Source organism: Staurois parvus, unplaced genomic scaffold (genome assembly GCF_062004578.1).
Source record: "Staurois parvus isolate SC_StPar_1 unplaced genomic scaffold, SC_StPar_1.0 ptg000794l, whole genome shotgun sequence".
NCBI lineage: Eukaryota > Metazoa > Chordata > Amphibia > Anura > Ranidae > Staurois > Staurois parvus.
The window spans coordinates 40,197-66,764 of NW_028318590.1; the positions used below are offsets into that span (position 1 = coordinate 40,197).

General features: G+C 46.0%; 1 protein-coding gene across 1 annotated transcript in view; it reads right to left on the bottom strand.

Annotated features, from left to right (window-relative positions):
* Positions 1-26,568, bottom strand: part of LOC149444266 (protein Aster-C-like) — a gene marked incomplete at its 3' end in the record, with an annotated part of 104,553 nt that overhangs the window by 39,526 nt on the left and 38,459 nt on the right. Inside the window, exon 5 of the mRNA XM_089654718.1 lies at positions 25,192-25,272. Coding sequence (XP_089510844.1) covers positions 25,192-25,272 — 81 coding nt within the window. The remainder of the gene's footprint in view (positions 1-25,191; positions 25,273-26,568) is intronic.

Sequence of the window (26,568 nt, forward strand, 5' to 3'; positions counted from 1 at the left end):
GTATGACGTCTGTTGCCTCATATAGTGTGATTTGGCCCTCAAGGTATATGGAGTTAAAGTATGTGTACCTGGCGTAGTCACAGCGAGAGTTAGAATCCAGCAGACAACGTGATGGTTTCTATAGCTCTGCAGGTTACCAGCCAAACAGTGTCTGTGCGCATTCACTATAGTGGGAGAAAGGTGAAGTGTGCGGCATTCGGGGAGGAATGAGAATTCTAATGACACAGAAAAACAGGTCTGACACCAGTGGATGAGTTCTCTGTCTTCACCAAGAGACGTCAGCGACAGGGACGATTATGTAGCTAAGCTACCAGTTTTGTCAACGGAGATGTAGAGACAATATATATATATATACTGTATATAGCACAGCCTGGAACTACGACAGGGGGGGGGGGGGCTCACCGCCACAATCCTCAAGCTGTCTACAGTATGTGTACATACACTATATTGCCAAAACTATTGGTCGGCCGGCCTTTCCACACACATGACCTTTAATGGCCTCCCAGTCTTAGTCCGTAGGGTTCAATATTGAGTTGGCCCCGCCCTTTCCACGCATATGACCTTTCATGGCCTCCCAGTCTTAGTCCGTAGGGTTTAATATTGAGTTGGCCCCGCCCTTTCCACGCATATGACCTTTAATGGCCCCCCAGTCTTAGTCCGTAGGGTTCAATATTGAGTTGGCCCCGCCCTTTCCACACACATGACCTTTCATGGCCCCCCAGTCTTAGTCCGTAGGGTTCAATATTGAGTTGGCCCCGCCCTTTCCACGCACATGACCTTTCATGGCCTCCCAGTCTTAGTCCGTAGGGTTCAATATTGAGTTGGCCCCGCCCCGTCCCACGCACATGACCTTTCATGGCCTCCCAGTCTTAGTCCGTAGGGTTTAATATTGAGTTGGCCCCGCCCTTTCCACGCACATGACCTTTAATGGCCTCCCAGTCTTAGTCCGCAGGGTTCAATATTGAGTTGGCCCCGCCCTTTCCACACACATGACCTTTAATGGCCTCCCAGTCTTAGTCCGTAGGGTTCAATATTGAGTTGGCCCCGCCCTTTGCAGCTATAACAGCTTCAACTCTTCTGGGAAGGCCGTCCACAAGGTTTAGGAGGGTGTCTATGGGAAGGTTGGACCATTCTTCCAGAAGCACATTTGTCAGGTCAGGCACTGATGTCGGGGGAGGAGGCCTGGCTCGCAGTCTCCGCTCTAATTCATCCCAAAGGTGTTCTATGGGGTTGAGGTCAGGACTCTGTGCAGGACAGTCAAGTTCCTCCACCCCAAACTGGCTCCTCCATGTCTTTATGGACCTTGCTTTGTGCACTGGTGGGCAGTGATGTTGGAACCGGAAGGGGCCATCCCCAAACTCTTCCAGCAAAGTTGGGAGCATGAAATTGTCCAAAATATCGCCTTAAGAGTTCCCTTCACTGGAACTAGGGGGCCAAGCCCAACCCCTGAAAACCAACTCCTGAAAACCAACCCCACACCATAATCCCCCTCCACCAAACTTTACACTTGGCACAATGCAGTCAGGCAAGTACCGTTCTCCTGGCAACCGCCAAACCCAGACACGTCCATCAGATTGCCAGAGAAGCGTGATTGGTCACTCCAGAGAACACGTCTCCTCTGCTCTAGAGTCCAGTGGCGGCGTGCTTTACACCACGGCATCCGACGCTTTGCATTGCACTTGGTGATGGAAGGCTTGGATGCAGCTGCTCGGCCATGGAAACCCATTCCATGAAGCTCTCTACACACTGTTGTTGGGCTCATCTGAAGGCCACACCAAGTTTGGAGGTCTTTAGCTATTGACTCTGCAGACAGTTGGTGACTTCTGCGCACTGTGCACTTCAGCATGCGCTGACCCCGCCCTGTCATGTGACGTGGCCTACCACTTGGTGGAGCGTGGAATATTTAGTAGCCAGGAAATGTCACGGATGGACTTATTGCCCAGGTGGCCACCTATCACGGGACCACACTTGGAGTCACTGAGCTCCTGAGAGCGACCCATTCTTTCACCAATGTTTGTAGAAGCCGTCTGCATGCCTAGGGGATGATTGTATACACCTGTGTCCATGGAGGGGATTGGAACACCTGAATCACGATTGGGAGGGCGGGGCCAATACTTTATTGTGTGTGTATATATATATTATTACTGTATACATCAGGGCTTGACAAATTTGCTTTGAGTCAAGGAGCGAGCTAAAAATGTTAGGAACCAGTGTTTTTTTATAACTAAGGTTTATTTTCAACAACAAAACCCCTTCTCTTATGTGGCCCTGATTAGTCCTAATCCTAAGAACATTCAATCAGAAGAGAAACTACCCTAAGAACATTGGACAGAAGAAACCATACCCTGAGAACGTTCGATCAGAAGAAACCATATACTGAGAACATTGGACAGAAGACACCATACACTGAGAACATTCGATCAGAAGAAACCATACACTGAGAACATTCGATCAGAAGAGACCATACACTGAGAACATTCGATCAGAAGAAACCATACACTGAGAACATTCGATCAGAAGAAACCATACACTGAGAACATTCGATCAGAAGAAACCATACACTGAGAACATTGGACAGAAGAAACCATATACTGAGAACGTTCGATCAGAAGAAACCATACACTGAGAACATTCGATCAGAAGAAACCATACACTGAGAACATTGGACAGAAGAAACCATATACTGAGAACGTTCGATCAGAAGAAACCATACACTGAGAACATTCGATCAGAAGAAACCATACACTGAGATCATTCGATCAGAAGTAACCATACACTGAGAACATTGGACAGAAGAAACCATACACTGAGAACGTTCAATCAGAAGAAACCATACACTGAGAACATTCGATCAGAAGAAACCATACACTGAGAACATTCGATCAGAAGAAACCATACACTGAGAACGTTCAATCAGAAGAAACCATACACTGAGAACATTGGACAGAAGAAACCATACACTGAGAACGTTCGATCAGAAGAAACCATACACTGAGAACATTGGACAGAAGAAACCATACACTGAGAACATTCGATCAGAAGAAACCATACACTGAGAACATTCGATCAGAAGAAACCATACACTGAGAACATTCGATCAGAAGAAACCATACACTGAGAACATTCGATCAGAAGAAACCATACACTGAGAACATTCGATCAGAAGAAACCATACACTGAGAACATTCGATCAGAAGAAACCATACACTGAGAACATTCAATAAGAGCAGAAAATACCATAAGAACATTCAATCAGAAGAGAATGTCCCCAAAGAACATTTAGTCCTAATCCTAAGAACATTCAATCAGAAGAGACCATACCCTAAGAACATTCGATCAGAAGAGACCATACCCTAAGAACATTCGATCAGAAGAGACCATACCCTAAGAACATTCGATCAGAAGAGACCATACACTAAGAACATTCGATCAGAAGAGACCATACCCTAAAAACATTCGATCAGAAGAGACCATACACTAAGAACATTTGACAGAAGAGACCATACACTAAGAACATTTGACAGAAGAGACCATACACTAAGAACATTCAATCAGAAGAGACCATACCCTAAGAACCTTCGATCAGGAGAGAAAATACCCTAAGAACATTCGATCAGAAGAGACCATACCCTAAGAACATTCGATCAGGAGAGAAAATACCCTAAGAACATTCGATCAGAAGAGACCATACCCTAAGAACATTCGATCAGGAGAGAAAATACCCTAAGAACATTCGATCAGAAGAGACCATACCCTAAGAACCTTCGATCAGGAGAGAAAATACCCTAAGAACCTTTGAACAAGGGATAAAATAGTCCAAAACAGTAGCCTAACAACTGGGTGTTGCTCACTTGCCACTGGTCCGCTCGCAGGTTGCCGGAGTCTGGATTCCCAGTGCAATGCCAAGGTTGGAGTTCCCGCTACCAAGGGGGATTGTTGGGAAAGCCAAGCATGGACTTTACCAAGAATGAACTCTCATCCTGTGCAGGTATGCTGGGGCAGCCACAAGCCATAGTTAGGGACTAGCCACTTGCCGACCAGTCATGTACCTGGTACATCACTAGTCTTCAAGTGGTTGATGCCTGACGGTTGGCTTTCTTGTACTAGCCACTTGATCACTATTAGAAGCAGTGGGAGGGGACGTTCCCCAAACACCCCGCCCCCCTCGGCCCCAACTGACCAGCCGACTGGCTGGTTACGGAGCCGAACAAAGACCAGCTAGGCTCCGTTGTTTGGCTCCGGTATATAGTACACTGGAAGTGATGACCTGACATCACCTTACTGGTTTACTCAGAAATTTACGGCACCATTTTAAAAAATAAAAGTATTCAATCACACTGATCTTGGTGAGACTAAATGCTTTAAGTGCATAGCAGGGATGTGGGGTCTTAGTGACCATAAAGAGTACCTGTCACTGCCTATTGCTGTCACAGGGGAAATTTACATTCTTTGTGACAGCACTAAAAGTGATCAAAAACATTTTTTTTTAAGTCGGTGCATCGGTCGCACGCAAACAGCGATTGTCCCACACATGTAAGGTATCACCACGAACGTCAGATCATGGGCAGCAATTCTAGCACCAGAACTCCTCTGTAAATCTAACGTGGTAACCTGTAAAGACTTTAACCCCTCGCCCTCCAGAGGATTTACCCGCCTTCTTGACCACGCCTCTTTTTGCTACTCGGCGCTGCACTAATTCAACTGATAATTGCGCGGTCATGCAATGCTGCACCCAAACGAAATTTACGTCCTTTTTTTCACACAAATAGAGCTTTCTTTCGGTGGTATTTGATCACCTGTGCGCTTTTTATTTTTCACTCTCTAAACAATAAAATGCCAAAAATTTTGTAGAAAAACAATATTTTTTACTTTCAGCTATAAAAAATATATAGTAAACTCAAAGTTGGTTATAAATTTAGGCCAAAATGTATTCTGCTCCATGTTTTTGGTAAAACAAATCCCAATAAGTGTATATTGATTGCTTTGTGTGGAAGTTATAGCGTCTACAAACTATGGTATAGATACTGCAATTTACGCCATTTTTCTGCTATACAGCGCTGCGCTAGTTTAACAGACAATTGCGCGGTCATGCAATACGGTACATAAATGAAATTTACATCCTTTTTTTCCCCACAAATTGAGCTTTCTTTCGGTGGTATTTGATCGCCTGTGCGGTTTTTATTTTTTGCGCTATAAAAGAAAAGGCTGACAATTTTGAGGAAAAAAAAAACAATATTTTGGACTTTTTGCTATAAAACATGTCCAGTAAAAAAAAAATGCAAAAATCAAATTTAGTCATAAATTTCTGCCAAAATGTATTCTGCGACATGTCTTTGCTAAAAAAGCCCAATACGTGTAAATTAATTGGTTTACGTGAAAGTTATAGCGTTTACAAATGGCGGGAAAGATACTGGGATTTTTACGTTTTTTTTTTTATACTAATAATGGCGGCGATCAGCAAATGATGGCGGCGATCAGGGACTTATGGCAGCGACCAGCGACTTATGGCGGGACTGCGGCAGACATTCTGACATTGGGGGATACTGACTTGGGGTCACTGACATCCCCAAAAACACTAATACAGTGATCAGTGCAAAAAAAAAAACACTGACACTGTACTAATGGCACTGGGGAGGAAGGGGTTAACTTTATTTTGCAGGGAAGGGTTATAGGAGTGAGGGGAGTGTTTTACTAGGGGGCGGGGTGTGTACTGGGCGGGACAAGGCTGATCGAGAAAGTGAAACTGTTCTTTCTCGATCAGCTCATCCTCGAGCTGACAGGGAAGTGACAGACAGCACAGCTACTGCAGCTGTGCTCTCTGTCACTGTTTGCCGCCGATCGCCGGGAGATAGCCGCTAAGGAGTGGCTGTGACCCGGCAACTGACATCTGCGGCGGTGATCGGCGGGACAAATAGGGCGGCGGCGCGCCTCGCGTACGCCCCCTATTTGTTTACAAAACACACGTTTTAAAACGTGGTTTTGCCTGCCAGTGCTGCCCTGCCGCCGTATATGTACAGTGGCTGGGCGGCATGTAGTTAAAATTGTCGCCTATGGATAGTAACATTTTTGAAGTTTGTTGCTGTTCAATGGACGTAATTTTAAAGTGTGACATGTTTGGGATCTATTTACTCGATGTAACATTGTCTTTTATGTTTAAGGATTGGCACCTTTGGGGAGTTGAGGGGGAGCGGGTACTGATTTTGACAGGGACCCGCTTCTACTTCTGCTGCGATCGCCTAGGCCAGGGGTAGGCAACCTGAGAGCCGCAGGACTACAAGTTCCATCATGCCTCTGCAAATCATAGCTGTAACTGTCAGTTTTGTCATCTTTGCAATGCTTCATGGGAAATGTAGTTCCACACAGCTAGAGAGCCACAGGTTGCCTACCCCTTGCCTAGGCAAACGGAAGCAGAAGTTGTCCTCCTCCCCGTAGTTTTCTAGGATATGTGACTAGTCTCAGAAGTCTACGGGGCCATTCACAAGGCGCAGCGCTACTCATGCATGCGCAGTTGGCACCCAGGACACACACTTAAGATGCCAGCGCCGGGGAGAGAGGATGTGAAATCGGCTGCGGTGGGACAGGCAAGTGTCTGTTTTTGTACCTGCAGACTTTTATTTTTTTACATTTTGACTGGAGCTCCGCTTTAAGTGGTAGTTTTAAAGTCCAGCAAAGTGACGTCATCGTGGTTCAGCCATTTAAAGTGGAAGTAAACGGCCAATGGACACGTGTATCTACAGGCAGGGGCAGACTGACCATTTGGAAACTCGGGCACTGCCCAAGGGCCCGGGGTCAGTAGGGGGCCCCATGAGATGCCCCTGGTACCTTTTTCATAGGCTTTTTTGAGTTTGGGCAAGTTGTTAGTCCGCCACTGCCCATTTAGGAGATATTGCATGTCCCTGCAGCCGATGACGTCACCGGCTCATTTGCTCTGAAGGGACAGCATACCCGCAGGAGTAACGCAGGAGTAACGCAGCTCGGTCAATCAAGCGCTAGAGCCTGCTAACCCAGAAGGAAGAAGGGTGACCATGGAAGCCCCATCACCGGTGACAGCATGCCACTGGAGGACTTCATTCTAAGGAAAGTCTTTCATGTGCTGGTATGTGATGCATACTAGAACATTATGATTTAATTTTGCAGGGAAAATTTAAAAATATATATATTTTTTTGTTGGTTTACTACTGCTTTAAATGATTGCAACCCGCAAACTCGGAAGGAAGACCGGGTGAAGATGGGAGCCCCGTGGAGCTGTGACAGTGCCTCACTGGAGAGCTTTGTTTTCAGGTAAGTTTTCTTTATTTTAAACCAGGGCAGCACAGTGGCTAAATGGTTAGCACTTCCGCCTGGCAGTACTGGGGTCGTTGGTTTGAGTCACAACTACAGCACCACCTGCCTGGAGTTTGCATGTTCTCCTTGTGCCTGTGTGGGTTTCCTCTGGGTACACCGGTTTCCTCCCACACTCCAAAGACATGCTGGTAGGTTAATTGGCTCCTGTCTAAATTGGCCCTAGTATGTGTATGTATGAATGTGAGTTAGGGACCTTAGATTGTACGCCCCTTGAGGGTTAGGGACCTTAGATTGTACACCCCTTGAGGGTTAGGGACCTTAGATTGTACGCCCCTTGAGGGTAAGGGACCTTAGATTGTACGCCCCTTGAGGGTTAGGGACCTTAGATTGTACACCCCTTGAGGGTTAGGGACCTTAGATTGTACACCCCTTGAGAGTAAGGGACCTTAGATTGTACGCCCCTTGAGGGTTAGGGACCTTAGATTGTACGCCCCTTGAGGGTTAGGGACCTTAGATTGTACGCCCCTTGAGGGTTAGGGACCTTAGATTGTACGCCCCTTGAGGGTTAGGGACCTTAGATTGTACGCCCCTTGAGGGTTAGGGACCTTAGATTGTACGCTCCTTGGGGGCGGGGACTGATGTGAATGTACAATATATGTAAAGTGCTGCGTAAATTGACAGTGCTATACAAGTACCTGTAATAATAATTTATAATGTACTGGTATGCTCTTAACCAGGGGCGGACTGACAACTCATGGGGCCCCTGTGTCCTTGCCCACAATCAAAAAAGCATATAAAAAAGTTACCAGGGGCATTTTATGGGGCCCCCTACTGACCTCGGGCCCTCAGGCAGTGCCCGAGTGCTTGAATGGTCAGTCCGCCCCTGCTCCTAACTTGCAGAGAGAAGATTTTTTTGCGGCTTACTACTGCTTTAAGAGGCTAGGGATGTCGGAAAAGACTGCACTTTACGTCGAACTGTTGTGTTGATTGACCCTTTAGTAAAGCTTTGAAACTTTGCCTGGACCTGTGACAGGTGAGAAAGCCTCCTGCAGCAAGGGAGATGTTGTTGGCACTCCTTCTTCAGCGATCCGTCTCCCATAGCAAAGGGAGCAGATCTGCACCCTGAGGCCCTCTGCCTGCAGATGGTACAGAAAAATTGGGTGAAGCGCACACATGGAGTCTGTGCTAGGTGCATGGAGGGACCCCATACCATTAATGGGAGTGAGGTAGTGGTGATACGCTGGACAAGTGGAGAGGGCAAAGGCTCTGCGTGTCCCTCCTAAATGCAGAAGTAACCATAGTGGGGTGTAATACATTGTGAGAGTTTATTGCAATTCAGTCATCTATACGAGTAAAGGTACCCCATGTGTACACAAGTGACCCTGTTCAAGGTGCCTAGCGTAGGCCAGAAGAACCCACCCTGGGGTAGGCCTCTCATGTGACCCACACTTTGCGTCCAACGAGGAGGGGAACATAGAAAGAGTGTTACCCGCCTGCCCTTACATATCACCAGCAACATCGTTATCCCAAAGTGTGTTTCTGTGCATCTGACCTCAGTTCTTCTAGAATGGAGTCATCAGAGAACCTCTCTAGTGGGGCCGCTCTCACTCTCGAGCCCTAGAGCACCTGGGTGGGCTGCTATGGCTGTAGTTATGCTACTTGTTGTGATGAATATCAAGTTGGATCTGCCCAATGACCCAATATATAAGTAGCACCCTCCTAGTTAGCTAGGGGGAGCTAGCTGATTATTGTTTTTAGTTAGAAGGCTGAGTAGCAGCCAGGGTTAGAGGGGTCATTCGGGTCAGGGCTGAGAGGCTCTGCAGATCAGCACACTGATATCTTCCCCTGATCTAGAGACTTGGAGAAGTCTCTAGAACTCAGTGGGCAGGGGTGAGGAGGAATTGGTCTGCACTCTTAAGGGATCCTAGCCAATCCCTGGGCAGGAGGCTTTTCATGGGGTCAGAACAGCCCTTAAGAGTGACTAAGCCTGCTCAGAAGCAGGACCGTTCCTAACCTCAGAAACCACTAAGAAACTTATTCACTCCCTTGTTATATCTTGCCTTGACTATTGTAACTCCCTCCTCATTGGCCAACCTCATCGCAGGCTATCCCCTCTTCATTCTATCATGAATGCTGCTGCCAGACTCATCAACCTTACTAACCGTTCTGTATCTGCCACCCCTCTCTGCCAATCCCTCCACTGGCCTCCACTCAGTGTCCTCCACCCCTTTCTGCCAATGCCTCCACTCAGTGTCCTCCACCCCTCTCTGCCAATCCCTCCACTGGCCTCCACTCAGTGTCCTCCACCCCTCTCTGCCAATACCTCCGCTGGCCTCCACTCAGTGTCCTCCATCCCTCTCTGCCAATGCCTCCACTCAGTGTCCTCCACCCCTCTCTGCCAATCCCTCCACTGGCCGCCACTCAGTGTCCTCCACCCCTCTCTGCCAATCCCTCCACTGGCCGCCACTCAGTGTCCTCCATCCCTCTCTGCCAATCCCTCCACTGGCCTCCACTCAGTGTCCTCCACCCCTCTCTGCCAGTCCCTCCACTGGCCTCCACTCAGTGTCCTCCACCCCTTTCTGCCAATCCCTCCACTCAGTGTCCTCCACCCCTCTCTGCCAATCCCTTCACTGGCTTCCCATTGCCCAACAGATAAAATTCAAAACATTAACAATAACATATAAAAGCCATTTATAACTCTGCCCCAAATTACATCACCGATCTTGACTCTAAATATCACCCAAACCGTACTCTCCGCTCCTCGCAAGACCTCCTACTCTCTAGCTCCCTTGTCTCCTCCTCCCATGCTCATCTCCAGGACTTCTCCAGAGCTTCCCCCATCCTCTGGAACTCTCTACCCCAATTTATCAGACTATCGCCTAGTCTGCTCACTTTTAGGCGTTCTCTGAAAACCTCTCTTTTCAGGGAAGCCTATCCTGCCCTCAGCTAATAATAGAATCTTCTACTCTTCCAACCAGTCAATCGCCCACAGTTACTATCTTTTGTACCACTAGCACCTCCCTCCTAGATTGTAAGCTCCCAGGATCAGGGCCCTCCTATCCCTCTTGAATTGAACTGTATTGTTGCTGTATTGTCTCCCGTTATATTGTAAAGTACTGAGCAAACTGTTGGCGCCATATAAATCCTGTGTAATAATAATATGTTAGGATGTGGCACAATCAAAGGTATTATTAATAATAATAATAAGGTGGAAGATGTAGAGAAGGCTGAGATGCAGGAGCCTGGAAAGGGGCCCAGTGGGAAGGGGCCTACCTACAGGTAGGGTTTCTGGAAAGGAGGAAAGCTCAGACCTCATCAGCCCACAGATTGAGGACCACCTGTGCAGCAGGAAAGGAGCCAGCCCAACAGAAGGCCTGAAGGTAGCAACCAACCCAACGGGCACACAGGAGAGGAAGAGTGAGTAGTCCTACACCCCCTGGGCCAGTTAAGGGGAAAGGGGCATTCTGGTGGGAAACCTGCCTAGCTCTTTACCTGGGACCTGTTTGACTTAAAATGGTAGGCACTGGATCCCCTTGCCCAGGGATTTCCTCCAAATAGCTAAATTAGAAGAGGATTCCTCTGGGGTCTGGGGTGATAAGGAAAGGCTGGAGAGCTCTCCAAGAAAGAACTTTTTGCTGTAAGAAGACTTGTACATAGTTGCCATGAAATTGTCCTCAGTTTGCTGTTCCTTGGGCGTCCCATACATCCCTTACCCCATACAAGTTCAATTCCTCTAATAAAACATAAAAACCAAGCTCAAGGACGGTTTACTGTCTCCTGTATGCAAGCTGGCTGTGAAGAACTATGGGGGGACCCAAATCGTTAGCGACTCCTAAGGGGGTACTGCTACATATAGAAACCAGTTCAAGAGGTTGGGGTACCAATGTTACTATCATAAATCAAAAGCCAAACATATAACAAGCAAGAGTTTGGACCTTCCAACATTCCTCACTTATATGTGTAGTTTGAGGAAGGGCACCAGGCCCACAACTGTCACTTGCTACTTGTCTGTCTTTTGACCCGTGATAATAGATACATATTGGTGCCCCAACCATCTTGAACTGGATTTTCAATGACTTTCTGTGCTGTTGATGGAGGTCATCCAGACAAAGGAAGGGTGAAATGAGAGGACTTTAAAGGCACTGGAGCATGCCTTTAGATATGATGACAAGGCAGACAAGAGTGCATATCCTGAGCATATAGCAAATGATCTGAATGTCACCCAGTTCTGTATACATTGTCTCTGTGAAATGTGTACAGTATACAAAGCTCTCTGTCCGCCATACTGCATGATGGAAGGTGCTGACAGAGATGTGGAACACAAACAGTTTGCTTTCCATCTCCTGGGGCATACAAACCCCATATGCTGAGAACATCCTTCATCAAGACATATGGCTCTGTCTGCCTGGTACTTAAAGTGGACTTGTCGGCAACTTAATACGTCTATATGAACAAATTCCTGACGTGACACAATATATAGCAAGAGTATACAAAGAATCCCCACCTTTTTCCATTAAAAAGCCATCCCTGATCTCCAGTCCAGTGACTTTACCTAGGCAGACATTATGCCATCAATCTGCTGCAGGCAGGAGGAAGCATTTCCCCAGTCTCCTCTCCCCCAGTGATTAGATTGCAACTTTGTAGGATACAAGGTGAGAGGCTGCAGCAGGGGCTGATCTGTGTTAGACATGTGTGAACACAGCAAAGAACTGGGCCAGCAGGGGGAAAAGTGTGGTGCACAGGGGGGATGACTACTGGAACCCATCCCCTGTATGGCTCTCTCTGTAGCAGCTGAAAGCTGGCTTTCCTCCCCTCCCTCCTGATAGCTTTCAGCAGCTGCAGAGAGAGAGAGACATACAGGGGGTGGGCTTCATTAACTGCCCCCCCCCCCGTGTTGCTGACAACCCTCCCGGTAGATGATCCTCCTCTCCTTGCTGCCTGGACCCCCCTGTGTCTCCCCCTCAGTATTGCTGCTGGCTTCCCGCTTTTTCTCTTCTGCCAACTGCTGCAGACATACAGCGGATAGTTTCAGGATGGAGAGCATGTCATATTTACTGGCCCCTTCTTATCCACAGTGAGTGTTCGGTAATGATCACTCACTGTGTTCATTCATAACGGAAGCATAGTAAACTGTGTTTCCTATGCTTCAGCTTCTGGGTGAACTGGAGGCTCTGTACAGAGTGTTTTCTGTTCCTTTACTGTCCAGTGCAATTGAGGCTGCAGAGAAAGGGATATAGGAATTTATATCCTCAGTCCCACAAAAGTGAGACATCAGGGGTCTGTTTAGACCCCTGATATTTCGCTAAAGTCTTCACTAAAGTCTTTCCAACAACGTTATGAAAAAGTAATTTAGATATGACTTCTAAAATTGTAAAAAGGAAGGGGATGAGCGAGCATCTGCCCCTCCTGAATTATTCCAGGCAATATACCCTCAACATGGAGGGGTCCTTTGGGACAGGGGGGCTCTGCCCTCCCCCCAAATACTTTGTCCCCATGTTCACGGAGACAAGGGCCTCTTCCCCACAACCCTGACCAATGGTTGTAGTGGGTCTGCGGCTCGAGGGGGCTTATCGGAATCTGGAAGCCCCCTTTAACAATGGGGCCTTCAGATCCCAGTCCCCCCGATGCGAATGAGTATGGGGGACATGGTATCGCTACTCACTCAAAGTGTAGTGTAAAAGACACACAGGAGGCAGTTTTTGACAAATCCTTTATTAAAAAAACAAAAATGAAAAAAATGTCCCCCAGTGTAGATCCATCCTCAGTCACGATGCCCACTGCCACCACTGACCCAGAAAAAGAACGAAGGCTCCGCTCTCGACGAAGGCTCCCGCTGTCTGACAGCTCCGCCGCCTGACAATTCTTAAATAACTATGGGGTGGGGCCACCCGGTGACATCGCTGGATGTACCCGCCCCCTTGTGACATCATTGACCCAGCATGTCCCAGTCAGTGACGTCACTTTATTATCTCAGTACATCTTTATCATTTAGATTTAGCAGAAATGTTGTAATGTATGTTGCGTTTGTGTCCACTAATAATGATTTTAGTGTATTTTTAGCAAAAATATTGTTTTGATATTGGGGAAAGGGGGGCTTTTCAGATAGGCTGGATGAGGACCCGTGATTTATAACAGCAGCCCCTTACATGATGGTGTCATCTCTGAGCTGGCATCTCAGTCCAGGAAGTAGATGGCGACCCTGGATGAGCAAAGTGACACTCTAATCTAGAAGAGGAAAGTAGATGAAGGCATTACCAGTTGGAGTACTGTTCTCTCTATGAGAGGCAATAAATACCTGGAGGTGACACATAAGTGCTGCACATAACATGAACAATATATCTAATGCTAGGTCCATTCAAAATCCCAGGGTAGCCGAGTAAACCATCTTTGATACATCTAATGCTAGGTCCACTTAAAATCCCAGGACAGCCGAGTAAACCATCTTCTGAATGGCCTTAAATCAAAGCCTGAAGAAATGCAGTTGTCAGAATGTTGGCCATTTCTGGCACCACCCTCTGTCTGAGCCCCTTCAGACACTTCATTGTGAGAGAGATGTTGGACAGCATTGAAACATGCAGTTCTGTAGAGACCATCTAGTACTAGGTCCATTCGAAATCCTAGGGCAGCTGAGTGAACCATCTTTGATATATCTAATACTAGGTCCATTTGAAATCCTAGGGCAGCTGAGTGAACCATCTTTGATATATCTAATGCTAGGTCCATTCGAAATCCTAGGGCAGCTGAGTGAACCATCTTTGATATATCTAATGCTAGGTCCATTCGAAATCCTAGGGCAGCTGAGTGAACCATCTTTGATATATCTAATACTAGGTCCATTTGAAATCCCAGGACAGCCGAGTAAACCATCTTTGATATATCTAATGCTAAGTCCATTCGAAATCCCAGGGCAGCCGAGTAAACTATCTTCTGAATGGCCTTGAATCAAAGCCTGAAGAAATGCAGCTGTCAGAATGTTGGCCATTTCTGGCACCACCCTCTGTCTGAGCCCACTTCAAACACTTCATTGTAAGAGAGATGTTGGACATCACTGAAACATGCAGTTCATCTAATACTAGGTCCATTCGAAATCCTAGGGCAGCCGAGTGAACCATCTTTGATAGATCTAATACTAGGTCCATTTGAAATCCCAGGGCAGCTGAGTGAACCATCTTTGATACATCTAATGCTAGTTCCATTAGAAATCCCAGGGCAGCCGAGTGAACCATCTTTGATACATCTAATGCTAGGTCCATTCTAAATCCCAGGGCAGCCCAGTGAACCATCTTCTGAATGGCCTTGATTCAAAGCCTGAAGAAATGCAGTTGTCAGAATGTTGGCCATTTCTGGCACCACCCTCTGTCTGAGCCCACTTCAAACACTTCATTGTGAGAGAGATGTTGGACAGCATTGAAACATGCAGTTCTGTAGAGACCATCTAATGCTAGGTCCATTCGAAATCCTATGGCAGCCGAGTGAACCATCTTTGATATATCTAATACTAGGTCCATTTGAAATCCCAGGGCAGCCGAGTGAACCATCTTTGATACATCTAATGCTAGGTCCATTCGAAATCCCAGGACAGCCCAGTGAACCATCTTTGATACATCTAATGCTAGGTCCATTAGAAATCCCAGGACAGCCGAGTGAACCATCTTTGATACATCTAATGCTAGGTCCATTCGAAATCCCAGGACAGCCCAGTGAACCATCTTTGATACATCTAATGCTAGGTCCATTAGAAATCCCAGGACAGCCGAGTGAACCATCTTTGATATATCTAATGCTAGGTCCATTCGAAATCCCAGGACAGCCGAGTGAACCATCTTTGATATATCTAATACTAGGTCCATTAGAAATCCCAGGACAGCCGAGTGAACCATCTTTGATATATCTAATACTAGGTCCATTAGAAATCCCAGGACAGCCGAGTGAACCATCTTTGATATATCTAATACTAGGTCCATTCCAAATCCCAGGGCAGCCGAGTGAACCATCTTTGATATATCTAATACTAGGTCCATTCTAAATCCCAGGACAGCCGAGTGAACCATCTTCTGAATGGCCTTGATTCAAAGCCTGAAGAAATGCAGTTGTCAGAATGTTGGCCATTTCTGGCACCACCCTCTGTCTGAGCCCACTTCAAACACTTCATTGTGAGAGAGATGTTGGATAGCACTGAAACATGTAGTTCTGTAGAGACATGCACAGTGTCAATCACAGTCCCCAAAAGGGCTTCCTTCTTCAGACCTGTCAGTGTGCCGACCACTGTTCACTCTAAGCAAACACCAAACAGCCTACGCCATCATTTGATCATGTGATGTGTTGCATCATAATCACATGATGAAGCAGACTGGGGAACCAGGTGATGCTTTCTAGCAGTGAGCAGGAAACTACCTAGGAAACGTTATTCCAATGCGTCTGGGGGCCTTGCTTAAAGAGTTGGGAGGTTAGATGTGGGCTAGGAGAAGCTTCAATCCAATGTGTAGGAACGCTTCAATCCAATGTGTAGGAAAGCTTCAATCCAATGTGTAGGAAAGCTTCAATCCAATGTGTAGGAAAGCTTCAATCCAATGTGTAGGAACGCTTCAATCCAATGCATCCAGAGTCTGGCTAGAAGAGTTGCGTGGTTAGGTTTGGAAGGGAAGTGACAGCTGGGGTATTAGGTGCAGTAGATGGTTATAGATTGTCAGGTGCCCACCTCTGACCTGTTCCACGTTATTGGCCAGATCAGATGATGATCAGGGAGATACCTGCAATGCCGACATACACGCAGTAAGGCAGCTGACACCTCACCAGGGTCATACTGGTGTTTTCAGTGTATTTCCAGCCATTTCTTATTAGTTTTGAATAGAATGGATATAGGTTGGAAGCTCTGTCAGGGGTTTATTGTTGCTTGAGTAGTAAAGGAAGGTGAGGAGCACATCTTGGACAAGGAAGACTGGCTCGAAAGCTGTGTGACAGAGCCAATCTATGACAAACTTGAACAACCATCTCTGAAGAGGGGCGGGGAGGCCCCTGCAACCCCATTTGTCACCCGCATATAATACCATCTTCACTTCTCTACCCCAGCAGGTTGATAACAATTAACACCTTCATCCATATAAATAGAAGGATCGACACCTATGCAGACTTTCCCAGGACTAAGGATGGGATTGTGTTTTCACACCTTCCATTTTTATCTTGGACAATCAGCATCTGCCTTGACACATACCATGGTGTTTGAATTAATGTGATCTGTGTGGATATAATTGCTGGGGTGTCTTCCTGACACTCAGCAAAACTGAAGAAGTAGCTTGGATAACCTATGAAGTATTGCCAGTCTTACCAAACTAGTCCAGTTGAATGTGGATAATTACTGCTAGACATACTGTACAATGATCTGGATAAGCGAGAACCATCATAGATATACTTTATTGAAATTTATTTTCCCTGGTTCCCTGTAGCACTCCCTTTTTTTCTATGGCAACCTGTAGTGGCCCCCTTGTTTGCTCTGGTGACCTGTAGTGACCCCCTTGTTTGCTTTGGTAACCAATAGCGGTCCCCTTCTTTGCTCTGGTGATCTGTAGCGATCCCCCTATTTGCTTTGATGACCTTTAGCGCCAAATTGTTTGCTCTGGTGATCTGCAGTGGCCCCCTGCTCTTGTGACCTGTACTGCCCCCCTTGTTTGCTCTTGTGACCTGTAGTGGCCCCTTTGTTTGCTCTTGTGACCTGTAGTGGCCCTTTGTTTGCTCTTGTGACCTGTAGTGGCCCCTCTGTTTGCTCGTGACCTGTAGTGGCCCCCTTATTTGCTCTTGTGACCTGTAGTGGCCCCCTTGTTTGCTCTTGTGACCTGTAGTAGCCCCCTTATTTGCTCTTGTGACCTGTAGTGGCCCCCTTGTTTGCTCTTGTGACCTGTAGTAGCCCCCTTATTTGCTCTTGTGACCTGTAGTGGCCCCTCTGTTTGCTCGTGACCTGTAGTGGCCCCCTTATTTGCTCTTGTGATCTGCAGCGGCCCCCTAGTTTTCTCTTGTGACCTTTAGTGGCCCCCTTGTTTTCTCTTGTGACCTGTAGTGGCCCCCTTGTTTGCTCTGATGACCTGTAGTAGCCCCCTTGTTTGCTCTGGTGACCTGAGGTAGCCCCCTTGCTTGCTTTGGTGACTTAGTAGCCCCCTTGTTAACTCTGGTGACCTGTAGTGGCCCCATTTGTTTGCTCTGCTGAACTGTAGTGGCCCCCTTGTTTGCTTTGGTGACTTAGTGGCCCCCTTGTTAGCTCTGATGACCTATAATAGCCCATGTTTGCTCTGGTGACCTGTAGTAGCCTCCTTGTTTGCTTTGGTGAATTAGTAGCCCCCTTGTTAACTCTAGTGGCCCCATTTGTTTGCTCTGCGGAACTGTAGTAGCCCCCCTTGTTAGCTTTGGTGACCTGTAGTGGCCCCCATGTTTGCTCTGGTGACCTGTAGCAGCCCCCTTGTTTGCTCCAGTAACCCGTGTCGGTCCCCTTGTTTGCTCCAGTGACCTGTAGCAGGCCCCTTGTTTGCTCTAGTAGCCCGTGTCGGTCCCCTTGTTTGCTCCAGTAACCTATGTCGGTACCCTTTTTTGGTCTGGTGACCTGTAGTGGCCCCCCTGTTTGCTCCAGTAACCCTTGTCGGTCCCTTTCTTTGCTCCAGTAATCCATGTTGGTCCCCTTGTTTGCTCTGGTGACCTATAGATGCCCCCTTGTTTGCTCCAGTAGCCCGTCTCAGTCCCCTTGTTTGGTCTGGTGATCTGAAGTAGCACTCTAGCTTGCTTTGGTGACTTAGTAGCCCCCTTGTTAACTCTGGTGACCTGTAGTGGCCCCATTTGTTTGCTCTGCTGAACTGTAGTGGCCCCCTTGTTTGCTTTGGTGACTTAGTGGCCCCCTTGTTAGCTCTGATGACCTGTAATAGCCCATGTTTGCTCTGGTGACCTGTAGTAGCCTCGTTTGCTTTGGTGAATTAGTAGCCCAATTGTTAACTCTAGTGACCTGTAGTGGCCCCATTTGTTTGCTCTGCTGAACTGTAGTAGCCCCCTTGTTAGCTTTGGTGACCTGTAGTGGCCCCCGTGTTTGCTCTGGTGACCTGTAGCAGGCCCCTTGTTTGCTCTAGTAGCCCGTGTCGGTCCCCTTGTTTGCTCCAGTAACCCATGTCGGTCCCCTTTTTTGGTCTGGTGACCTGTAGTGGCCCCCTTGTTTGCTCCAGTAACCGTTATCGGTCCCTTTCTTTGCTCCAGTAACCCATGTCGGTCCCCTTGTTTGCTCTGGTGACCTGTAGATGCCCGCTTGTTTGCTCCAATAGCCCGTCTCAGTCCCCTTGTTTGCTCTGGTGACCTGTAGCTGCCCCGTTGTTTGCTCCAGTAGCCCACAGCGGTCCCCTTGTTTGCTCTGGTGACCTGTAGCTGCCCCGTTGTTTGCACCAGTAGCCCACAGCGGTCCCCTTGTTTGCTCTGGTGTCCTGTAGTGGCCCCTTTCATATACAGTTGCAAGAAAAAGTATGTGAACCCCTTGGGATTACGTGGAATGTTGCATGAATTGGGCATGAAATGTGCTCTGAACGTCATCTAAGTCACAACAATAGAAGAACACAGTCTGCTGAACATAATACTACACAGACATTAGATGTTGCCATGGTTTAATTGCACATAACATGTAAACATTCACAGTGCAGGGAGGAAAAAGTATGTGAACCTTTGGACTTAATAACTGGTTGACCCTCCTTTGGCAGCAATAACCTCAACCAAACGTTTCCTGTAGTTGCAGATCAGACCTGCACAACGATCTGGAGTCATTTTGGACCACTCCTCTTCACAAAACTGTTTCAGTGTAGCAATATTCTTGGGATGTCTGGTGTGAATCGCTCTCTCAAGGTCATGCCACAGCATTTAAATCGGGTTGAGGTCAGGACTCTGACTGGGCCACTCCAGAAGGTGTATTCTGTGCTGTTGCAGCCATTGTTTTGTTGAATTACTTGTATGCTTTGGGTCATTGTCCTGTTGCATCACCCATCCTCTACGGAGCTTCAGTTGGCGGACAGATGGTCGTACGTTTTCCTGCAAAATGTCTTGATAAACTCTGGAATTCATTTTCCCATCAATGACAACAATCCGTCCAGGCCCTGAGGCAGCAAAGCAGCCCCAAACCATGATGCTCCCTCCGCCATGTTTTACAGTGGGGATGAGGTTTTGATGTTGGTGTGCTGCGCCTTTTTTTCTCCACACATAGTGTTGTGTGTTCTTCCCAAACAACTCAATCTTGGTTTCATCTGTCCACAGTATATTCTGCCAGTAGTGCTGTGGAACATCCAGGTGCTCTTTTGCAAACTTCAAACGTGCTGCAATATTCTTTTTGGACAGCAGTGGCTTCCTCTGTGGTGTCCTCCTATGTACTCCATTCTTGTTTAATGTTTTCCTTATTGTAGATGTGTCAACAAAAATGTTAGCATGTGCCAGAGATTTCTGTAGGTCTTTAGCTGACACTCTGGGATTCTTCTTTACCTCATGCAGCATTCTGCGCTGTTCTCTTGCAGTCATTTTTACAGGACGACCACGCCTAGGGAGAGTAGCAACAGTGCTAAACATCCTCCGTTTGTAGACAGTCTGTCTTACCGTGGACACATGAACATTAAGGCTTTTGGAGATACTTTTGTAACCCTTTCCAGCCTCATGCAAGTCAACAATTCTTGATCGAAGGTCTTCTGAGAGCTCTTTTCTGCGAGGCATGGTTCACATCAGACAGTGCTTCTTGAAACCAGTAAACCCAAAACAGGTGTGTGTTTTTTAAGGGCAGGACAGCTGTCAGCAACACATCCAATATCATCACACTGATTGGAGTCAAGGTTGGCTCACTCCTGGCTCCAATTAGCTCTGGGAGAAGTCATTAAGCTAGGGCCTCACATACTTTTTCCTCCCTGCACTGTGAATGTTTACATGTTATGTGCAATTAAACCATGGCAACATCTAATGTTTGTGTAGTATTATGTTCAGCAGACTGTGTTCTTCCATTGTTGTGACTTAGATGACGTTCAGAGCACATTTTATGCCCAATTCATGCAAAACTCCACGTAATCCGAAGGGGTTCACATACTTTTTCTTGCAACTGTACGTCCTGCTAGTGGCTTGCAGTCTGATGTGCCACCCTACCGTTAAAGTTTAACCTCTGATGTACTTAACCTCTCGTGTGTCTGGTCAAACAACACAAAAGATATGATATTCAGAATCCAAAGAGCATCTGATATACTAAGGTCACAAAGGGGCTCCCAAGCCATGGATCCTGAACAATGCCATAGAGAGAACCTGTCAAATGTGCAATTGTGAGTCAAAAGTTTGTTCATCAAAGAAGAATTGTATGAACTTGTAGATAATCGATCTCTACGGCAGACTTTACCATAGAAATGGGAGAATTATTTTTTTATCTTAAAAGATGATATTTTAGATTGAGTCTGGTGGGCTGAGCCAAGCCCAAGCTTCCTATACAACAGTGAGATCTCCCTTCCATTATTCCCGACTCTGGTTCTGGTACTGGTGAGCAATTTGGCAGTTCCTGTCCTCTCTGTGTTCTGGCTCTTCCTGTTGGGTTTCCAATAATATACAGTAAAATTAATAAAAATCCATCAGGAATGGAGGAATCCCCTGAAAATGGGTACATCAGGCAGGGCCATGGACGTGGGGGTACCGCCAGTCCTCCTGTACGGGGCCTAGGCCAGTAGGGGGGCCCAGGCAGCTGGGTGATTCGGATGTTGGAAGGGAGGGTGATCAACACAGTGTGGGGGTGATTATGGAATGGAACTGATCCCTTGTATGGATCTCTCTGCAGCAGTTGAAAACTGTCTTCTTCTGCTCTCCGTCCTTCTGGCTTTCAGCTGCTGCAGAGAGAGCCATACAGGGGATTGGTTTCAGTAATTGCCCCCGCCACCCCTAGCTCCACAGTGCTGCCGGGTTCCCTAATAATAATAATTAATATGAAGCGGTCTGATGGTATAAATCTGTATTATATATAATATGAAGCGGTCTGATGGTATAAATCTGTATTATATATAATATGAAGCGGTCTGATGGTATAAATCTGTATTATATATAATATGAAGCGGTCTGATGGTATAAATCTGTATTATATATAATATGAAGCGGTCTGATGGTATAAATCTGTATTATATATAATATGAAGCGGTCTGATGGTATAAATCTATATTACATATAATATGAAGCGGTCTGGTGGTATAAATCTGTATTACATATAATATGAAGCGGTCTGATGGTATAAATCTGTATTATATATAATATGAAGCGGTCTGATGGTATAAATCTGTATTATATATAATATGAAGCGGTCTGATGGTATAAATCTGTATTATATATAATATGAAGTGGTCTGATAGTATAAATCTGTATTATATATAATATGAAGCGGTCTGATGGTATAAATCTGTATTATATATAATATGAAGTGGTCTGATAGTATAAATCTGTATTATATATAATATGAAGCGGTCTGGTGGTATAAATCCGTATTATATATCAGAAGAAGTTGGCTTCTTCTCCTCTCCCCTTCTCTGCTGGCTTTCAGCAGCTGCAGAGAGAACCATACAAGGAATCGGTTCCAGTAATTTACCAGCCCCTTCCTTTCTTGAATGCACACAATGAGCAATCAGTACCGATTACTCACTGTGTTCATTCATAACTGAAGCATAGTAGACTGTGTTTTTTTTTTTGATCTGGAGATGGGGGGGCCCTGTTAGATTGACTGTAAGGGGCCCCGTGGTTTTAACAGCAGCCCTGGCACTTATGGTATATATCAGTATTATACTGTATGTGTATGTATGTATATATATATATATGTGTGTATATGTGTGTATATATATATATAAAATATGAAGTGCTCTTATGAAAATGATGTATAAATTGAGAGCTCCTATAATTCTGTTCATTAGTGAGTATTGTGGATATTTCGCTCGTATAACATTTTGCGCGAGGGTCATTTTATCAGGTCTGTTCGGGTTCATCTAATATGCAGTATGTGATTTGGACATTGGATCAGAATCAGAGAACTTGCGCCCTCTATTGTTCATTACATGAATAACTAGAACTGATTTAGGTCAGGTAAAAAAAAAAGCTCTCTGTTAACCAGACCTTCTTGCCTGGTATAGATTTCAAGGGGGATCCCCATGCAAAAAAATGCAAAAAAATGTTTCCCCAGAAATAAACTGTAGAGAGAATGGTTTAAAGCAAGAGATACAGTAGCTTCACTTTTAGGTAGCGCCCTCCTACAGTGATGTCAGGGGTGAGGAGTCAGCACAAATATATATCAGCGAGGTGGAGAGGAGAACACTCTCAGGGCATGGGAGCTAAACATCCCACAAGTGTGATAATGTGCCCAGCACACATAGGCCCTGGACAGGGCAGGAGGCCTAGAGGAGTGGACCTGTATGCAGGAGGAGCCGGCTGTAGACATTCTGTCCCCTATGAAGGTGGAGGCTAGGGCTGACTGCAAGAGGCCTTGTAGGCCAGGCTGGAGACCTGAGAGAGATGTCCCCAGCTAGGAGGTGTCTACAGAGAACACAGTCTTCTAAGTACTGATGACCCTGGGCAAAAGAGAGACTGTAGGGAGATGGCTGTGGTCTCTTCGTTCCTCCCAAGATCTCACCTGCAGGACTTCTCTAGAGCCTCTCCCATCCTGTGGAACTACCTACCCCAATCTCTCTGACTGTCTCCTACCCTGTTCACCTCCAGAACTTCTCCAGAGCCTCTCCCATCCTCTGGAACTCTTTACCCCAATCTGTTCAACTATCTCCTATTCTGTCCTACTCCAGGACTTCTCCAGAGCCTCTTCCATTCTCTGGAACTCCCTAACCTAAACTGGCCTACTGTCTCCTTTTCTGTCCACTTTTAGCCCCATCCCTGAAAACCCTCCTCTTTAGTGAAGTCTATCCTGCCTCCACCTAACAGCTGCACTTTTACATTCTCCATCAGTTCATCCCCCCCAGTTATTACCTATCACTTGACCCTCTCTCTTGGATTGTAAGCTCTAATGATCAGGGCCCTCTGATTCCTTCTGTATTGAATTGTGTTGTAATTGCACTCTCTGCCCTTAGGCTGTAAAGCGCTGAGCAAACTGTTGGTGCTATACAATCCTGTACAATAATATAATATTTGGTATTATATGTTGTTTTTGGGGTTTAACAATACTTGGAAAATAGAGACAGAAGAACACAAGCTAATATGACCAGTTCACGACCACCCTACAGCAAATTTACTGCTCCAGGGCAGCCACTCTGTGCAAAAATGCAAAGCAGGGAATAAAATCCAGCACATCCCCTAGTAAAAACGCATGAAAGTAAGCACAAAATCCCTGGTTAGGCACACAGTTAACCCTTTGATTGCCCTAGATTTTTAACCGCTTCCTAGCCAGTGTCATTAGTATATTGAATGATCGCCGGCACCTGTTGATCGGCGAGGAGAGAGACAGGACAGAACTCTGCCTATGTAAACAAGGCAGAGCTGTGTCCTGTCAGCGGCGATGTGCTGGATTTTATTTCCCAGCAAAGCAGGGAATAAAATCCAGCACACCCCCTAGTAAAAACGCATGAAAGTAAACACAAAATCCCTGGTTAGGCACACAGTTAACCCTTTGATCGCCCTAGATGTTTAACCCCTTCCCAGCCAGTGTCATTAGTACATTGGCTGACCGCCGGCACCCATTGATCGGCGAGGTGAGAGACAGGACAGAACTCTGCCAATGTTTAACCCCTTCCCAGCCAGTGCCATTACTACAGTGACAGTGTATATTTTTTAGCACTGATCACTGTATTAGTGTCACTGGTTCTCACAGTGTCAGTTAATGCCAGATTGTCCGCCGCAATATTGCAGTCCCGCTATAAGTCGCAGATCGCCGCACTTACTAGCATTACAAAAATAAATAAAATTCCAGTATATATACAATATAGTTTGTGCAAAGCAGGGAATAAAATCCTGCACACCCCCCTAGTAAAAACACATGAAAGTAAACACAAAACCCCTGGTTAGGCACACAGTTAACCCTTTGATCGCCCTAGATGTTTAACACCTTTCCAGCCAGTGTCATTGGTACAGTGTCAGTGTATATTTTTAGCACTGATCACTGTATTAGTGTCACTGGTTCTCACAACGTGTCAGTTAATGTCAGATTGTCCGCCGCAATATCGCAGTCCTGCTATAAGTCGCAGATCGCCACAATTACTAGCATTACAAAAACAAATAAAATTCCAGTATATATACACACCATAGTTTGTAGACGGTATAACTTTTGCACAAACCAATCAATATACGCTTATTGTGTTTGTTTTGTTTTTTTTACCAAAAATATGTGACAGAATACATATTGGCCTGAATTTATAAAGAAATAAGATTTTTTTTTAAATTTTCTAATTTTTTTTAATAGTTTTTTTTGTTTGTTTATAGTGCAAAAAAACAGTGGTGATCAAATTTTTAAAATGTTTTAATTGGTTTTTTTTTTGGTTTGTTTATAGTGCAAAAAAAAACAAGTGGTGATCAAATACCACCAAAAGAAAGCTCCATTTGTGGGAAAAAATGACACAAATTTATGTACAGCATTGCATGACCGCACAATTGTCAGTTAAAGTAACGCAGCGCCGTATCGCAAAAATTGGCCTGGTCAGGAAGAGGGGGGGGGGGGGGTTAATCTTCCGGAGGTCAAGTAGATAAGCAGAACATTTGCATTGTGTTTCTATCTGAATTCTCATTTATTGAAGCCTCCTTAGAAGCGAGAACTTGGGCACAGCGCCCTCTGAAAGATGGAATCTTGTCGTTGGAGGAGAGGTGGCAGGGAACCGAGAAGTTTCTTGGTGGCTCTACATTGGTGGGTCTCATGCAAAGGACCATTTAGCCCAGAAGAATAGGACCCGAAGTTGGGGAATGGCTTACCTTATCCAGGAGAACATTCTGCCACATGCGGAACATGTTCAGGAAGCTTCTGTCTCTGGTGGCAAAAGATGTGAAGAAGTACTGCAAGGAACAAGAGGCAATTTTCAACAAAGTCGTGGAACAAAATGTTAATACACAGACATTAAAAATAGAATGATGATGAATACAGTAAAAAAAAAAAAAAAAAAGAAAACAACCTGTGCAAGCCAGCCCATACACAGCATGGAAGGGTGTCATAAATTTAACAATAGGGGATGTAATGCGAGCGTACAGGACTTCAGGGTCAGACAGGACCTACATACTGCATGCAGACTTCCAGAGAATAAAACACATAACAAAGTGATTTGTTACAATGCGCTCCTGTAAATGTAGGTATCAGGAACGAAAGGCGTGCATTCTATGGTAACAGCAGAGGGCGCCTATGAAGTGCAGTATATAGGAAAATATAAAAAAATCACAGTTACAATGTGCTCCTGTGTATGTAGGCATCAGAAACGAAAGGCATGCATTTTATGGCAACAGCAGAGGGCGCCTATGAAGTGTAGTATATAGGAAAAAACTTTTTTAAAAATCACAATTACAATGTGCTCCTGTGTATGTAGGCATCAGAAACGAAAGGCATGCATTTTATGGCAACAGCAGAGGGCGCCTATATAGGAAAATACTTTATTAAAAAAATCGCAGCTACAATGTGCTCCTGTGTATGTAGGCATCAGAAACGAAAGGCATGCATTTTATGGCAACAGCAGAGGGCGCCTATGAAGTGCAGTATATAGGAAAAAACTTTTTTAAAAATCACAATTACAATGTGCTCCTGTAAGTAGGCATCATGAACGAAAGGCATGCATTATATGGTAACAGCATCTCCCCTTCGCTCTGAGCAGAGATCTGTGAATGTCAGTCACCGGCTCTCTGCTCTGCCCTTCCAGCACTCACTGGAGCGCTGGGCTGTGGAAGGGGTGGGAGTGGCTGGCTCAGGCTCTCGGATCACTGAGCGGGTGAAGCAGGTGCTGGTCCAGGCTTTTGGGTGGATCCCAACCATAAGGTCGGGATCCTTTCAGAGCCTGGACCGGCTGAGTGCTGACAGCTGACTTTAGCCAGACTGCGGTATATGTCAGAGCTATATAAATATATAATAATAGTGTGTGACTGGTGACTGTGGGGGAGGGGACATTAGAGTGTAAGCTCCTCTGGTGCAGAGACTGATGTGACTCTCGGGGCGACAGTTGAGTGTAAGCTCCTCTGGTACAGAGATTGATGTGACTGTGGGGGAGGGGACATTAGAGTGTAAGCTCCTCTGGTACAGAGACTGATGTGACTGGCTCAGTGTTCTCTGTACAGCACTGCGGTATATGTCAGAGCTATATACAGTATATG